Source organism: Cervus canadensis, chromosome 18, assembly GCF_019320065.1.
Source record: "Cervus canadensis isolate Bull #8, Minnesota chromosome 18, ASM1932006v1, whole genome shotgun sequence".
In the NCBI taxonomy this organism is placed as follows: Eukaryota; Metazoa; Chordata; class Mammalia; order Artiodactyla; family Cervidae; genus Cervus; species Cervus canadensis.
Window position 1 is genome coordinate 17,931,549 of NC_057403.1, and position 17,295 is coordinate 17,948,843.

At 53.5% G+C, this 17,295-nt stretch overlaps 2 protein-coding genes across 3 annotated transcripts; one reads left to right on the forward strand and one right to left on the reverse strand.

The window, feature by feature from the left end:
• The first annotated feature begins 13 nt into the window (after window positions 1-13).
• POLR1G (RNA polymerase I subunit G) lies at window positions 14-2,864 on the forward strand. The gene is made up of 3 exons (XM_043435662.1): window positions 14-356; window positions 840-981; window positions 1,155-2,864. The coding sequence occupies exons 1-3, from the start codon at window positions 335-337 to the stop codon at window positions 2,572-2,574; spliced, it is 1,584 nt and encodes a 527-aa protein (XP_043291597.1). The 5' UTR covers window positions 14-334; the 3' UTR covers window positions 2,575-2,864.
• On the reverse strand, window positions 2,695-16,822 carry ERCC1 (ERCC excision repair 1, endonuclease non-catalytic subunit). 2 transcript variants are annotated; one of them, XM_043435663.1, is made up of 10 exons: window positions 16,682-16,822; window positions 16,128-16,238; window positions 14,947-15,150; window positions 11,576-11,679; window positions 10,653-10,752; window positions 9,577-9,653; window positions 4,676-4,775; window positions 3,390-3,461; window positions 3,090-3,158; window positions 2,695-2,807 (listed from the first exon to the last, which is right to left on the reverse strand). In XM_043435663.1, the coding sequence occupies exons 2-10, from the start codon at window positions 16,218-16,220 to the stop codon at window positions 2,754-2,756; spliced, it is 873 nt and encodes a 290-aa protein (XP_043291598.1). In that variant the 5' UTR covers window positions 16,221-16,238; window positions 16,682-16,822; the 3' UTR covers window positions 2,695-2,753. The 2 variants fall into 2 exon arrangements, with proteins under 2 accessions (XP_043291598.1, XP_043291599.1); XM_043435664.1 differs by having other exon boundaries at window positions 16,549-16,762.
• Between the last annotated feature and the right edge of the window lie 473 nt (window positions 16,823-17,295).

Below are 17,295 nucleotides of genomic sequence, written 5' to 3' on the forward strand. Positions count from 1 at the left end.
CCCCTTTAAGGCAACGTTGGACCAAATCATGTGTGAAACACTGTGGGGATACCCGCCAGGACCTTGTGCGGCTCTAACTCCTCCCCACGCCCCAGACAGCGAATCACCTGCTTTTTGGAGTAGACTTTCAGTAAAAGATGACTTTTCTCGCTTCTCGGCTGTGCACAAGTGGAAATTTCCCCTAGTTATGCTCAGAGAGAGAGAGAGCTCCGAGCGACACCTCCCGCGCTCCCGTGCCACATGGACGCTCCCATACGAGGTCCCACCCCCGTGGTTCCACGTGGTCGGCGGCGGGGCCTGAGTTGCTTGGTCTACCTGGGGCAAGGGTCCCGGGATGGCGGGGACCCCGTCAGGCGGTGAGTTGCTTCACGGCGGGCCGACAGGGTGCAGAGAGTTGGCCGGCCGGAGGATAAAGGGGCCCCCTAGAGCGTTCGGACGGAAAAAAGAGACATCCTCTGAGACCGGACCATGCTTCTCACCCCAGTGGCTAAACCTGGGGGAAGTCTAGAAGGGTTTTCCTGGGGAACCCAGAAATGCCTCTTCTCAGCTGCTGCCCCCCGTCTCACTAAAAGAATCTGACGAAGCGGCGAGTGTATCCCTCGGGGGATAGTGGGGACGGGGAGGCATTCAGATAGAGGATATTTGAGGGTCGGGGTGAGGGGGATACTGGTGGGGAGGACTGGAGTTGGGATGGCGGATATAGGCGCGCCTCTGGGGAACAGACAGGAGAGAGGAAAGCCGTGGTAAGAGGATTGGGGCGCTCAAGAAGTTGAGACCAATAGACTGATAGGCGCCCTGGAGGACTGGACCGGCACAAATGACCAGTTCCCCTTCTGCAGGTGCTGCTCGGTTTTCTTGTCCCCCCAACTTTACTGCGACGCCCCCAGCCTCAGAACACAGTCGCTTCTCTTTGGAGGCATTGACCGGCCCAGATACAGAGCTGTGGCTCATCCAGGCCCCTGTAGACTTCGCTCCAGACTGGTAAGAGGTCCCATGCCAACTCCCGGGAACATTTCTCACCCCAGTGGCTGAACGGGGTGGGGTACTTAAAAGGCCTTTCCTGGGGAACCCAGAAATGCTGCATCTCAACTGCTGTCCCCTGTCCCACCAAAAGAATCTGATCAAGCTTCTGCCCTCCTCTTTTCAACTTTCAGCCTCAATGGGCGACTCGTGCCTCTTTCTGGCTCCCAGATTGTGAAGGGCAAGTTGGCAGGCAAGCGGCACCGCTACCGGGTTCTCAGCAGCAGTGGCCCCGGAGCTGGAGGAGAAGCAACCCTGCTGGCCCCCTCAGCGGAGGCAGGAGGGGGACTCACCTGTGCCCCGGCACCCCAGGGCAGCCTGAGGATCTTTGAGGGTCCCCAGGAATCCCTGACAGGGACTCTACTGCAGTCCATTCCCACAAGTCCCCCACCACAGATCCCCCCTGGCCTGAGGCCTCGGTTCTGTGCCTTCGGAGGCAGCCCGCCAGTCACAGGGCCTGGGTCGGTCTTGGCCTTAGGGAAGAGGAAAAAGAGAAGACACTTGCCAGAAGCCTCAGTTCCTCAGGAGGCAGTGAATGAGCATGGGGCCCTGGAGGTGGACACAGCTTTGGGGTCCCCAGAGCTGCATGTGGGGAAAAAGAAAAAAAAGCAGCAGCTGAAAGAACTAGAGGTGACAGAGCCATTGGCAACAGAGCCCATTGCTGAGATGTTGGAGCCTCCAGGAGCACTGTCCCCATCCACCACCAAGAAAAAGAAAAAGAAGCCCAAAGAGTTTGTAGAAATGGTCGAGCCAGAAACAGGGATGCCAGAATCCAAAGAAAAGATGGTGGAGGAGCTAGAACTCATGGTTAAGAGGGAGCCTCTGGAAGAGACAGTCCTGTCCCCCAGAAAAAAGAGAAAGCAGCAGCAGGAGCCAGGAGAGATGGAGCCGGTGGAGGGTACGACAGCTGAGTCTCAGCTGCAGGTGAAGACGGAGCCACAGGAGGAAGCCATCCCACTGCCGTCCTCAAAGAAGAAAAAGGAAAAGAAGTACAAAGGGATGAGGGAGCCAGGGCTGGAGGCGACAGAGCCAGAGGTGAAGCCTCTGGAGCTCGCAGGGGAGGTGATGGAGCCCGAACTGCCACCTGATGTGGAGCCACAGGCTGAGGCAGCTCTGGGATCCCCCAAAAAGAGAAGGAAGAAAGAGAAACAGCAAAATGTGATGATGGAGACAGGGACAGAAGTGGTGGAGCCACAGGCAGAGGGGATGGAGCCCGAGCTGCCAGGTGCTACTGAGCCTCAGGCAGCTCTAGCATCCATCAAGAAGAAGAAGAAGAAAGAAAGAGGGCATCTAGCGACAGAGCCCGGGACTGAGATGACTGACCCCCAAGGCGAGATGATGGAGCCTGAGCTGCCAGATGAGGGGCAGCCTGAGGCCAGGGCAGATCCAGCACCCACTAAGAAGAGGAAAAAGCAGGGCCAGAAAAGCCAGGTGCCCGAGACAGCATCCCAGGAGGAGATGCCAGAGCCCCCGCTGAATCCCGAGTCTGGGCAGGTGGCTCCCATGGGACAGGAGAGGAAGCGGAAGAAGAAGCCGCAGCAGGATCCCGTGTAAGTGTCCACTGGGGAAACCGATGACTGCAACTCAGACAAGCTGAAGGTGGCCACCTGGGCCATCAGAAAGCGAGAGCAGAGAACCCCCCTCCCACTGACCACACCAGCATGCCAGCCAGAGTCTGGGCCAGAAAAAAAAGTGCTTTATTATTACACCGAGGACCTCCTTGGCATCTGGGGTCAGTGGGGCACTTTCAAGAAGGGCTCGTGGAAGACATCAAACAGCCTTCGGGCCTGGAGAGGGGGGAGGAAGAAAAGGAACCGGTCATTAAATGAGCCATGTGTTTGATACATTGGAGTGGGCTTCTGGTTCTTTTTCTCCTGGAGGTGACACTCTGGGGGTGAGGTGAGAAGCAGCCCAATCTAAATTCTATCCCAGACTGGCTATGTGAGGTTGGGCTGGTCCCCACCCTCTCTGGGCCTTCTGAAACCTCAGAACTTTGGAATCTGAGGTCCCATTTCTTTGGGGCTCCCTCCTGCCCTTAGCCCCTCAAGCCCATTTCCCCATTTCCTTACCTTCTGGGGTCCCAGGCCTGGGCACAAAGACAGATCTTCCCGGGATGCAGCGATGAGCTGTTCCAGAGACTGAGGAAGGTAGGAGCTAGCGGTCAGGGGAGGTGAACCCAAAACCTCCCCTGCCCCCAGCTGCTTGGTGGGTGTACAATATTCCTGGAGGACAGGGAGATCCTGCAGGGGCTGGGCGAGGCAGGAAGGATGAGGAGAGGGGACTGGGAGGTAGAAGGAAATAGGTGGGCAGCTTCCTCGAAAAGCAAAGTGGGTAGAAATGTCAACTGGCACAAGGGAATTGTTCCTCACCCCAAAAGTAGTCAGGAGGGTCTGACTGTCCGTTTTGTTGACTGATTTGACGGTGGTCAGACATTCAGTCACCTGGAGGGAAAGGGAGAGGAGGGCAGAGGTAGGAGAAGAAAGAAAAACAAGACTGAGCCTGTGAGGGCAGCACTGGGTCACTGCTGTATCCCTAGGCTGCTCTGCATGCAGGAAGCGCTCAGTAATGCTTTGGGGGTGTGTTTTTTGATTATGTGTTTTGATGATTAAAAGGTCATCTCAGAGTGATCCCCAACTCGATGAGAAGGTGCTGGTCATGGGATGAGAAGATAAAAGTCATTTATCTTGAGCTGGTTCTGCCCTGGGGAAGACTGTAGGCTCTGAAGTTGGACCGGAGTTCAAAACCTGCCTTCTCCCTGTGAGACCCTGGGCATAGGAACTGACCTCTCTGGGCCTACGTTTTCAAGCAAATGGGGCTTCTCACAACACCCTGCACAAGGGTGGCTGGGTGCATCCTCCATTACCCTATCATTGGAACCCCAGTTCAGTCCATTCAGCAAATATTCTCTGAGCACTCCCTGAGTGTCTGGTGGTGCTGGGCACCCAGCAGGTCTTAGACAAACCAAGCCTGCCCTCCTGGAGTTCCTAGTCCACTGTGAGAGGCAGATCAGTTCCAGACACAGTGACCCAGACAGGCAGGGCTGAGGGAGCCCAGTGCGGGCACTTGACCTGGGGATCCCGGAAGACTTCCTGGAGAAGGAGGCATTGGAGCTGAGACAGGGGAAAGACCAGATCAGGCAACTAATCCACAAAGGAACAGGATGGACACAGCAGTGACCGAATGAGGAGGCAGGGGCTAGATGGGGCTGCCGGGTCAAACAGGCAGGACCTTGGAGAGTGGGGTGAGGGCACTGGGGAGCCATGGGAGGGTTTTGATGTTTGTTTATTTGCTTGATATTTATCTATTTGGCTGTGCCAAGTGTTGTGGCATGCAGGAGGTTTAGTTGTGGCTCTCAAACTCTTAGCTGTGGCGTGTGGGATCTAGTTCCCCGCCCAGGGATTGAACCCAGGATCTCTGCCATTGGGAGCTCGGAGGCTTAGCCACTGGACCAGCAGGGAAGTCCCCACCCAAGGGTTTTGAGCTGAAGAAAGCAGGCTTAGGAAGACCCTGCTAGCTGCTGTTGGGGCAGAAGTGATTGAAAGCTGAGGGTGGGGTTGGGTGGCGGGGGAGAGGTGTGACTTCAGATCAGGACTGCAGCTCAGAACCCCAGAAGGAGCTGGGGGGAGGCCCAGGCAGGGAGGGGAGGGTGCCTCACCCGGGAAACAAAGTCCTGCTCCAGTTTCTCCATCAGGAGATCGGCCGGCTTCTGCTCGTAGGCCTTGTAGGTCTCCAGGTACCGCCCGGCCTCCTCGGGGCTGGGGTGAGACATTCAGGTCAGGGGAAGAGGGCAGGGAAGTCATGTTTTACATTAATTTCATTTGCTGATGCTAGAATTCCAAACTCTAATATAGCAAAATGAATGTTCTCAACTTTGCCTAAATGTCCCCTGGTGGTAACCCCTGCTGGGCAGGCGCATTTTGACAAGTCTTTTCTAAGACGTATGGCTAAGGGCAACAGTTTGGGAGCCTGACCAGTGGGGTTCAGGCCCCACTTCCCATCTGAGTTACCCTTGGCCAACAATTTTCATCTCTTTGGACCTTGGTTGCCTCACCTGTCAAGTGGGGTGGATGCTAAGTTCTAAGTGTTAGAATCGCTCAGTCGTTTCTGACTCTTTCCCACCCTATGGACTGTAGCCCACTAGGCTCCTCTGTCCATGGGATTCTCTAGGCAAGAATACTGGAGTGAGTTGCCATACTCTTCTCCAGGGAATCTTCCTGACCCAGGGATTGAACCCTGGTCTCTGCATTGCAGGCATATTCTTTACCGACAGCCACTATGGAAGAGGGGTGGATGCTAATGACAATTAAACAAGTCCACACTCCTAAGTGACATGCCTGGCACTTAGAAGCCTAGTTGCGAAATGTTAGCTATTCTGGGAGGGAGGTTTTATATGCAGTTCACCTTCAAAAGGAAAGTTCTAGAAGCTGACTGCTGCAACTAACCTCACAGTCACCATTCATGTTTCCATTAGGCACTGGGTTTTTCTGACATATAATTAACTGTCTCAAAAGTAGCTGAAACAACTAAATCACGAAACGAGCCTGTCTGTGTGCGTAATAGAGGAACTCAAGTTTATTCACACCAGGAAAAAGCTGGCCTTTTTCCTCAAGTGTCTGTCTTGAGGCATTTTCTTAGCCTTCAAAGTCTAGCTAGAGGACAATGTTTGTTGATTAAACACTGATTTATATTCTCAAAAGAAAACTCGTTTTTCTAATTCTGTGTCTTTCTGTGGGCTTTGTTGCTTTTGCTCTAGGCGCAGAGGGGACTGTTATTGTTCTTAATCAATTGGTCAGGACATGCTGTGTCCACTTCCTCACTTTCACTTTTGTTCCCCAGTACAATCAGGACATTCTTCCACATCGGAAGACAGAGCGCGACCCCATTTACTTTTTAAAACACATTTATGTCCTCATTTGGCTGTGCCGGGTCTTAGTTGCAGCAGGCAGGATCTTCAGTTGCAGCAGGTGGTATTTAGATCCCTGACTAGTTCAGGGATCGAACCTGGGCCCCTGCCTTGGGAACACGGAGTTTCAGCCACTGAAGCACCAGGAAAGTCCCTCGACCCCATTTACTTAATGGGTCCAAAATATTCCCTAGTTTGGATGTAAATACATGGGAAATATTCCCCGGGTGGGGGCCTAGCTGCATTCCAGGCACTGTCCAAAGCCCTTTATCTTCAGAAGCTTCTGGGCTCTCTTGAGAGATCTTGTAAGGCAGCTATTTGCAATCCATGACAATGGAGGGGGAAACAGACAGTGGGGTTAAGTCACTTGCCCAAGATCACACAGCCGGGCTCCCCACACTCCACTGTGCTACTTCCCACAGTCAAGAGAGCAATTTTTCATACTTGCTTCTGTTTTTATATATAACTAATATATAAATGCACTTTTCTAAGTAGTCAAAAAGTATAGCAGTAACACACCCCTAGGGAGGGCACAGAATGACAAATACGTTTACCCTTTGGCCTCAAAACCCGTCCCTGGGGTTGGGGGCAGTAGTGGGAGTGTTCCTGTAACAGCAAAACCCTGGGAATCAGCCATGTGTCCACCAATACAGGGCTACAGGTAGAATACTACACAGCTGAAAAAGAATGTGGATTCAGACAGTCAGTAGTAAAGAGATAGCAAATGAACTACCAAGATGTGAAAAGACGTGGAGGGGAACTTCCCTGGTGGTCCAGTGGCTAAGACTCCACACTCCCAATGCAGGGGCCCCAGGTTTTGATCACTGATCAGGGAACTAGATCTCACATACAACTAAGAGTTTGCATCCTGAACTAATTGTCCCACATGCTTCAACTAAAAGAACCTGCATGCCACAACTAAGACCCCATACAGCCAAATGAATTAAAAAAAAAGACATGGAGAAACCACAGAAGCCAGTCTGAAAAGGCCTCTACGAGCTAACAGGAAATATATACTGGTCTCTGTCCCTGTTTCTGACACAGCGCTCCAAACCCCCATAAATTCCCAAGTGATAAGATCACCAAGGGCTTCTTCTGTTCCACAGAGGTGACCTTGGGTGGCTCCTAGATGGGGGGCTGGTGACTGGAAAGTTCAAGCCAGGATTAGAAGCTTGGAATTTCCCACCCCACCCCCGATCCTCCAGAGGGGAGAGGGGCTGGAAATGGAGTTAATAAGTGATCATGCCTATGTGAGAAGCTGCCATAAAATCTCAACACTAATCCTGGGACTGAGGGAGTTTCCAGGCTGGCAAACACATCCACACCGGGAGGGTGACACACTCCCAGCTCCCTGGGGACAGAAGCTCCTGTGCTCAGGACCCTCGCAGACCTTGCCCTGTGTACCTCTTTGTATCCTTTAGTGTATCCTGTAGTGGACTGGTAAATGTAAGTGTTTCCCCGAGTCCTGAGAGCCATGCTAGCAAAATAATCAAACCTGAGGAAGGGTCATAGGAGGTCCTGACCTGCAGCCGCTGTTCACAGCACAGGTGATTCCCTGGGCTTGCGACTGGCGCCTGCAGCGTGCGTGGGATGCGGCAGCTCTGAGCCATAACCTGCGGGATCCGACCTTACCTCCAGGCAGAGAGTGTCAGAACTGAGCTAAACCTGAGGGGTGAAGGAGGCTCACAGGGTGAAGAGCTGCGTTAAAGAGTATGGCTGTTTTCTGCTTTAATCACCAGCCAGGTCTCCTGCTAACCAAGCATGCAGGTGCCTGTTTCTTGACGTTTTCACCAAATTAATGGGTGAAAAATAACACCTCGTTCTTCGAAAATTGACATTTCCTGACAAGCTGCGTGGCTGACAGTTTTTTCATGTCTTCTTGACAACCTGCTTTAGACTTAAAATCAGGCTTTTTTTTTTTTTGGCAGCACTGCATGGCTTGCAGCATTTCGGTTCCTCAACCAGGGACTGAACCCAGGCCACCGCAGTGAAAGACCAGGACCCCCTCCCCACTAGGCCACCAGGGAGCTCCTAGGCTATTTTTCTTACCGATCTGTAGGAGGTCCTTTCTATATATAAATACATAATACATGTTTAAATACATTCCTGTGAATATAAACATTTAAATATTTTGAACTGTATAAATATAACATTTACATGTAAACATATAAATTAGGGATCTTACGACATCCCTGGTGGCGCAGTGGATAAGAATCCGTCTGCCAATGCAGGGGACACAGGTTAGATCCCTGGTCCGGGAAGATTCCACCTGCCTCGGAGCAACTAAGCCTGAGCACCACAACTACTGAGCCTGAACTCTAGAGCCCAGGAAATGCAACTACCGAAGGGCCTGTGAGCCGCAGCTACTGAAACCCGGGCACCCTGGAGCCTGTGCTCCGCAACAAGAGAAGCCACTGCTCGCCACAACTAGAGAAAGTCTGTGATCAGCAACGAAGACCCAGCACAGCCAAAAACAAACACATAAATAAAGTTTCCTTAAAAAGGCAAAAGTAAATTAGGGATCTTAAGTCTTTTTGTCACTTATAGCAAGTATCTCCTCTTAGTGCATTACTTGTCTTTTAACTTTGTCTAGAGTATCTCTTACTATCCAGCAGTTCAAAATTTTAATGTTTTCAAATCAGCCAGCCTTTTCCTTTATGGCTTTTGGGTTTTCAGTATTGCTTTGAAAGACTTTCCCAGAACAAGAACATTATATATATATATGAAAGTCAAAGTCGCTCAGTCATGTCCAACTCTTTGTGACTGCATGAACTATATACAGTCCATGGAGTTCTCCAGGCCAGAACACTGGAGTGGGTAGCTGTTCCCTACTCCAGGGGATCTTCCCAACCCAGGGATCGAACCAGGGTTTCCTGCATTGCAGGTGGATTCTTTACCAGCTGAGCCACCAGGGAAGTCATATTCATATATATATATATGTATATATATATGATTTCTTATACTGTTACTGTAGTTTTTCTTTTTGTGTCTGTAATCATCAAGATTTCGTTCTGATTATGGTGTGAGGAAGGGATCTCTTTTCCCTGTGGAGAACCAAGCAAAATGGTTTTTATAAACCTAGACTTGGAATTAATTGTTCAGCCAGGTTTAACGTCTAACTCATAAGTACCTAGCATGGTCCTGGGAATTTGATCTATGTCACCTTCTTTTGTGCCTACAACTATAAGAAAGACATTAAGACCCTGTTTTACAGGTAAAGAAATTGAAGCCCAGGGACTTTCCTGGTGGTCCAGTGGTTAAGAATCCGCCTATCAATGCAGGGGCCGTGGACTTGATACCTGGTCGGGGAACGAAGATCCCACGTGTCTCGGGGCGACTAAGCCTGTGCGCCACAACTACTGAGCCTGTGAGCTCACGAGCCCACGCTCACAGCAAGAGAAGCCACCGCAGTGAGAGGCCCACGCGCCACAGCTAGCGAGCCGCCCCTGCTCGCTCCATCGCTGCAAGTAGAGAAAGCCCGTGCACAGCAACGAAGACCCAGCACAGCCAAAAATAAACAAAATATTTATAAAAGAAATTGACTGGACCAGGCTCACACAGGGCATTCCTGGGAGGACGAAGGAAGGTCTGGGGGTGGAAGCGGGGAGAACTCTCGGAATGGAGCCTGACCTGAGGGGGAGCCTCCGTCTCACCTCCAGGCCAGGATCAGGGTGCAGTCGGCCAGGACACACATCTTAGCCAGCTCCTTGAGGGCCTGCTGAGGATCTTTCTGAGAGAAGAAAACCAGAATGAGGGATCTGGGAGAAAGCAAGGAGTTAAAGAGTCTTAAAAGCTGAGCACCTTAGGAAGCCAAGAGCCTTTCACTCAACTGACGCTCCCTATTCTCCAACAGGGTGCCTGACCTGGGCGGGGCAGTCCCAGGACCCAGCAGTGACCAGGCCAGCTCTGACTCTGCCTTCTGGGGACTCACAGTCTGATGAGGGGGACAGACCCATCCCTAGACAGTGATGACCCAGAGTGCCCAGGGCTGAGGTGGAGAAGCCAGAGGAGCATCTGTCGTACCTGGGGGATCAGGGAGAGCTTCCTGGAGGAGGGGACATCTGAGCTGGGACCTGAAGGAGGATGAGCAGTGAGGGTAACAAAGGACAGTAGAAAAGGGAATTTCAGTTGGGAACAGTGTGTGCAAACGAAGGGAAGAGAGAAAGGGCTTGAGGAAATAAAATTCACTGCTATGAGATGGAAGATGCGAAATGAAAGGCTGATCTTTGGAAGCTGAGAAATGAGCTGGGAGAGTAGGGCAGGGATTGGGTCATGCAGGGCTTCACAGAGGGCACCGGGGGGCTATGGGGGGTCTGGACCTCGGATCTGTGTGCTTGAAGAGCCCTCCGCTTGCAGAGGAGCAAAGCTGGAGGCCGCGAGATGAGAAGAGGCTGGGGCAGAGACCCAGGCAGGAGAAGCAAGGGCCTGGATCAGGGTGGGGCTGCAAGGACAGACAGAAAGAAACAGGTTCAAGAAGTATTTAGGTGGCAGAGGGCTGGGCCTGGTTGAAGAGGGGGTGGTGCGTGCAGAAGGAGGAGATAGGTAATCTGACCATCCCAACTCCTCGCCAACACAGGTTGCAGCTCAGATGCAAGAAACTCCCCACTGAGGTTCTGACTTGCATCCCTCCTTGGAAAGGACTCAACACCCACCTGGCCACCAGGAGGTCCAAGGCTCCCCATTTCACAGATGGGGACACTGAGGCCCCGGGGGAATGACCCCTGCTTACCACGTCCACCTGGACGAGCAGGACCCGCAGGGCATAGTTCTTCCCCAGGCTCTGCAGCCGCTGGTGGATGTAGTCTGGGTGGAGGTTGTGGTAGCGGAGGCTGTGGGGTGGGGGGAGAGAGAGAGGGGTTGGGAGGTCTCTGGCTGAGACACCCCAGACGCCCTCCTTCCCTCTGGCTGGAGGGCTTGGAGAGTGAGGCAGACAGGCTTGCCAGGGTCTGAGGCTCAGAGAGGTTCAGTGACTTGCCCTAGGTCACCCTTCAAGAAGGGATCACAGCGGGGACTGGCAGTGAGGGCTGCCTGGCTCTGGCTCCCTGGAAGGGTGGACCCCCGGATTCTTCACCAAGGAAGAGAAGACCTGTGGGTTTCGGGTGGAGCACAGGAGACCCAAGAGACCATTCGTTCCCAGGGGGTTAGGGTCACGGGGCACTGCACAGCTGGTCTGGGGAAGCATGGCCCACCTACCCGCCCCCAGGACTGCCTGCTTTGGCCTCTGAGGGTGCTGGCAGGGAGGGGTGGGACAGCTTTGCCACCCAGGAACAAAGGGGTGTCTCTGCCCAGCAGCCGCCAGCTCCATATCCCACAGGGAGAACAGGAACTTAAGAAGTTTAACTTCCCGTCTGGCTCTGTCCGGAGAAGGGCCCCCAGGAGTGGAGGGGGGAAACTTGTTTTAACTGGTGAAGGATACAGAAGCCTTGGCTCCAGTTCTGCGGGTCCACGACATGAGGCCCCCTCCTCCCTCAGATGCAGGAGTTCGGGCCCCCAGCCTCTCCTCCCTCGGACCCGGGACCTCAGCTCTTGTTCTGGGCACTTGCGGGCCAAGATCCCTGCCTCCTCCACAGGGTCACACCGAGGCCCAGAGGTGACAGGGCCTGCCCGGAGGTCTCCCCCCTCCCAACAGCCCAGAACACCCAGAGCACTCACCTGAGGAAGAGGGCACAGGTGCTCTGGCCCAGCACGTAGTCGGGGAGCACGTCCCCGAACTCCCAGGGCACGTTGCGCACGAACCTCAGCACTGGGTTGCCCCTCTGGGCGGAGGGAGGAGCAAAGCCGTTAGCGGGGGGCCCTGGGACCACCCCACCCAGCGCCACCCCAGGGCCGTCCTCCCACCGCTGCTCCACCCCTCCCCACCCTCCTCCTGCTCAGCACCCGGGTTCCCCAGCTCTGCTCTCCTCCTCTCCCCAGACACCCCCCTCCTCAGCCTGGAATGTTCTAGGTGCTCTGGCCTAGGCCCCTCCTCCCCGGCCCTGTTCTTTAGTCACTTCAGTCGTAGCCTGGCTTCTCCGGTGGATTTTCCAGGCAAAAATACCAGAGTGGGTGGCCAATTCCTTCTCCAGGGGATCTTCCTGACCCAGGGATGGAACTCACGTCTCCTGCATTGGCAGGTGGATTTTTTACCACTGAGCCACCAGGGAAGCTGCCCCTGGCCCTCAGCCTTAACCAAAGGGTCCCTGGATCCCCCCCAGCCCCAGCTTACGTGTCCTGTGGCCCACTGGACACCTACCTTACTGGCCCCCGTACCTGCTCCCCCTCCCAGCCCCAACTCAGGGATGGCCCCACCATCCAGAGACCCAGGGCTTCCCTCTCCCTCCCCTCCCCCAAGTGGGACACTGAGCTTCTAAGCATCCCCCAGAAATGCTTCCCCCTCCAGTGCCACGGCTCCCACCCCACCTCCTCCTGGTTCCCTGCCCCTCCTGGCTACCCTCAAACAGGAGCCAGACAGCTCTTCCTAAAGCACAAGCCTGCCCTTCCCTGCTCTAAGCCCTGCTGTGGCTCCCCAGTGCCCTCAGGAGGAAGCTCCTCACAGTGCCTGTGACCCTCCACAGGGTTAGACCCCTGGCGTCTGCTGAGCAGACGCCTCCCTCTAAACACCCCCTCACACCCTACTCTGCAGCCCAGGATGGAAATACTCTGAGCAAGTCAAGTACTGATCTATTTATAGGTATCTGAGAACCCACTTTGTGTCTAAGTCTGACCAAGAAGACACAGATCCCGGCCCCTGTGGGGGACACAGACATTAAACAGAAGCATCTTGGGGGACTTCCCTGGAAGCTCAGTGGTAAAGAATCCACCTGCCAATGCAGGAGATGTGGGTTCGATCCCTGGTCTGGGAAGATCCCATATGCTGTGTATCAGCTAAGCACATGCGCCACAACTGCAACCATCAAGCCTGCGCTCTGCAACAAGAGAAGTCACCGGAGTGGGACGCCCGCGTATCGCAACTAGAGAGTAGCCGCCACTTCCCACAACTCGAGAAAGCCCGTGTGCAGCAACACAGCCCTCCAAAAAAGCACCTGGGGGATGAACATGTAATCATCAAGTGAAGTGGGATTCGGCTCGAATGAAGGTGTGGGATCTGCTCTCGTGGGGGGAGGAGGGGTGGTGTATGGTCAGAGAAGCTGGGGTGGGAAGGGGCTGCAGCCCTGGGGCATCTCGACCTGAGACGCCAGGAGCCGTGGAAGGGCTTTGGGTAAGGGAGAGGCAGGATCCGATTTGAATTTTTAAAGGATCGTTCTGTCCACTTCCCACACTCCTAGAATGGCCAAAATCCAAAAGACCAACAATGATGAGTGGGGAGGATATGGCAGAAATGCAATCTTCATCCATGGCGGGTGGGAACATAAAGTGGTGCAGTCTTTTAGAAGACAGTTTGGGGGTGCCTGAGAAAGTTAAACACAGCATTGCCACATGACCCAGCTAATCTACACCTAGATAAATACCCAAGAGAACTGGAAACATGTCCACACAAACAATGGTACCTAAATGTTCACAGCAGCATTTTCACAATCAATGAAAAATATAAACCCAAATGTATATACCCAGTATATACCTAGGGTATAAAACTCAAATGTATAATACCTCTAGGTATATCCTAGAGGCGGAATTGCTGGGCCATATGGTAACTCTATGTTTAAACATTTGAGGAACTACCAGACTGTTTTCCAATGTGGCCGCACCGTTTCATATTCCCACCAGCAGTGTACGGGGATTCCGGCTCCTCCCCACCCTCCCCACCCTTGGTATTGTCTATCCTTTAGATTCGCGCCATCCTAGTGGGTATAAGTGGTGTCTCATTGTGGTTTTTGCTCCCTGATGGCTCACAATTTTGAGCATCGTTTCATGTTCTTGGATCTTACTGCTATCTTCATGTACTGCTGCTGTCTCCCTCCAGAAGGCCAGCCCTGTCATGACAGAGGCTTTATCGCCTGTCCCCAGAGCCTAGGACAGCATCAGGTAAACTCTGACCACCTATGTGGATTATAAGTGGCTCAGAGCGGTTAAGTCACTTGCCCAAGAAGACACAGCTGCAATGTGGCAGAGCAGGACTCAAACTCGGGCCTGTGTTCAATAGTTTTTTAATAAATGGACAAAACTGGGGTCAGGAGACATAGCTGCATGAATACAGTCACACCCCCAACCAGAACAGGTGGGGCAGGACTTTCCTGGTGATCCAGAGTTTAAGATTTTGAGCTCCTAAAGCAGGGGGCCTGGGTTCGATCTCTGGTCAGGGAACCAGATCCCACCTGCTGCAACTAAGATCTGGTGCACCCAAATAAATATGTATATAGATATCATTTTTTAAAAAAGAGTTGGGGCATTATGGACTGAATGTCTGTGTCTCCCCAAAATTCATAGGCCAAATTCTAGCCCCCAATGTGATGATACGTGCTGTGTGCCACATTACTTCAGTCATGTCCAATTCTGCGCGACCCCATGAGCTGTAGCCCTCCAGGCTCCTCTGTCCATAGGATTCTCCAGGCAAGAATACTACAGTGGGTTGCCATGCCCTCCTCCAGGGGATCTTTCCAGCGCAGGGATCGAACCTGCGGCTCCTGCATTGCAGGCAGATTCTTTATTAGGAGGTAAAGGCAGGTGATAAGGTCATGAAGGCGGAAGTGTCATGAATGGGATTAGTGTTTTTATAAAAGAGACTCCAGGAGTTCCTCGCCCCTTCTGAAGCTGTGAGGACACAGTGAGAAGACAGCTGGCTATGAACCAGGAAGCGGGTCCTCACTAGACATGGAACCTGCCAGCACCTTGATCTCGGACTTCCCAGCCTCCAAAACTGTGAGGAATAAATGTTCACTGTTTAAGCCACTAGTCTATGGTATTTGTTAGAACAGCCCGAAAGGACTAGGACATGGGGCATCCTCAACCCACACACACTAGCTGAATGGATGACTGGAGCTGTTGAGAGCACAACAGGTGGAACTCAGACCTTCCTTGCCAACCAGAAAGCCCTTGCATTTCCCACCAGAAAGTCCAAGGTCCCACTTCTCCATCCCCGTCCTCACCTGCCGGGGGCTCACAATGATGCTGTTGGATTTTGCTCCTGGTTTGGGGGCCTCTCCTGCCAGGGGTTCTGGCCCCACAGGGCGTGTGGCTTCAGCCCTGCCTGGAGGTCCAGAAAGGGCGTACTCAGCGTAGGTCTGAGGGCCTGGCGGGGGTGAGGTCTCCACGGTGGGCAGGCTCCGTGTGGATCTGAATAAAGGCTTGGCCTGTGGGAAGAGATGTGAGTGGGCATGCAAAGTCTGAATCCAGCCACTTCTTCCTACCTCCTCCGCCACTACTACCCTAGTTCCAACCACCTTCTCTCCCTTGAGCCACTGCAGTCACTTCCTCTCCAGTTCCCTCATTGGCCTTTATCTCCTAGTCTGCTCCCCACACTGAGTCAGACCATGTCCCTCCTCTGCTCTGAGCCCCGAGCTGGCTCCTGCCTTAGAGTAAAAGCCGAAGCTGTCACCACAGCCCTCCAGACTTTTAAAGAGCTGTCCCTACCCCTCAGCCTCAGGGATCTCACTTTCTATCTCCTCCCCCCTGGTTTTCTCTACTCCAGCCCCACTGGCCTTCTTCCTGCCCTAAAATGCATCAGGTTTTCTCTGACCTCAGGGCCTTTGCACTGGCTGTTCCTTCTACCCCCATATCACACAGCTTGCTCCCTCACCTCTTTCACATCTCAGCAAAAGCATCATCTCCTCCAAGAAGCCCTCCCTTGACTGTTCTATATATAAAGTATCTCCCATCACACCCTATATCCTTAGCTTACTTTCTTTTTCTTCACAGCACATAGGTGGCAGCCTTAGCACCAGCCAATTGTGTTCCTGTGGGGTTGAGAATTCAGTGCTGCCAGATCCTTTATTTACCAAAAAATGTTAGATGTGCAGACTTATTTTAAAATCGTAAAACCTTCCAATTCTTACAGTTCAGCAATAAATTCATGCTTTTGCAGAACCAAGGTGCTGACCACGTGAAACGTTCCAGAACTAGTCCCCTTGGTGCCGGTTCTCTAACTCTGCCTTAGCCCTCCTATGACATTTTACAGTTAGGGAAACTGAGGCCTGCATAAGTCAAAGGACTGTTTTCTCAAGGTGACCCAGGCCCCAACATTTCCTAACCACACTGAGGTCCTACAGGCCCCTTCCTCCTAACCAAGCCCCCCAAGCCTCTCAGCGGTTCCCGCATCTCCTCGTCCTACCCCAGGAGGAGGGACCACACCCTCGTCCATAGGAATGAGGAATTTCTTCCTTGCGGGTGGGCCGGCGGGCTTTTGCACTGCCTCTTCATCCATCGCAAGCTCCTCTGGGGCCTGAAAATGAAGATGTGGTGTTGGGAGCCAATGAGACATCGGCATTCCCCAGCAGGAACTCACCCCCCCCAGTCACAGTCGCCCCCCCCCGCAAAAAAAATCCCAGGGCTTGATAGCGTCCAGCTCCAGACACCCAGGGAGGGAGCTAGGTTCTATAAGGCCCCGCCCCAACCAGCCACCACCTCCGACTTGCCCCGCCCCTTACGGGTCCACACTTTCCACTCGCCACGCCCTCCAGGGCCCCAACCTTCTTTTCTCCCGCCCTCACAGTTCCCCAACCATCCGTCCGCCCCGCCCCCAGGGCTCGCACCTGGATGCCTTCCCCTCGGTCCACCTCCTCAATCGCTGTACCGATTGATTGGCAGCTGCCAATCGCCACCGGCAATCTCCACCCCCGACCCCTCTTGCCCTAGCCCGGCTGTCTTAGCTCCCCGAGGACCCACCTCCTCTCCCGGCCGTGAGGAAAAGACCGAAGGGAGATAGAGGTTTCCCACCGCCCCCGCGGCCAGCGCGGCCCCAGGCTCGCCGCACTTCCGGCCTCTCTAGCCCTGTAGCCCGCTCCCGACGTTCCCCAAGAGAGTAGAGTAGAGGGGCGGTCCCCGCGCAGCTCTCTATGGTCCTGGAGGACTGCAGCTCTCTATGGTCCTGAGGTTTGGGTTGGAGACAGCTGTCGCCCTGTCGCCCTGAGCGTCTTGGGTTGCCAAGACGTTTGATTTCAGTGCCCTATTGAACGCCTCTAGTGTGCCCGGGCTCTGGGCAAGGCTTAAAGGAGAAGAGATGGCAGGATATCAAACTAGGTTCCTTCTCTCAGTACAGACTTGGGTTTGAATCCCAGTTCTGTCATTGACTTGGCCTGTTTCCCCGTTCACTCATTCTTTAATTCCACATATGATCCCCGAGTGCTTCCTCTGTTCCCAGCTCTGTGCGAGGCACTACTAGTGACACAGTGGTGACCAAGGATAATGACAGCCCCTCTCTGCTCTCCTGGAGCTCACAACGCATTCGGAGAGACAGATCTGTTCCTCAACAGGGGCGACCCAGAGTGGGCAGGGCTCGA

Excerpts from the sequence above, each read along its gene's own strand:
- POLR1G (XM_043435662.1), top strand. The coding sequence starts at position 335 with ATGGCGGGGACCCCGTCAGGCG. Across the intron at positions 357-839 it reads GGCGGGGACCCCGTCAGGCG|GTGCTGCTCGGTTTTCTTGT; the intron begins GTGAGTTGCTTC and ends CCCCTTCTGCAG. Across the intron at positions 982-1,154 it reads GTAGACTTCGCTCCAGACTG|CCTCAATGGGCGACTCGTGC; the intron begins GTAAGAGGTCCC and ends TTCAACTTTCAG.
- ERCC1 (XM_043435663.1), bottom strand. The coding sequence starts at position 16,220 with ATGGATGAAGAGGCAGTGCAAAAGCCCGCCGGCCCACCCGCAAGGAAG. Across the intron at positions 11,680-14,946 it reads TCATTGTGAGCCCCCGGCAG|AGGGGCAACCCAGTGCTGAG; the intron begins GTGAGGACGGGG and ends CCCTCCGCCCAG. Across the intron at positions 3,159-3,389 it reads CCCTCCTGACTACTTTTGGG|TCTCTGGAACAGCTCATCGC; the intron begins GTGAGGAACAAT and ends TACCTTCCTCAG.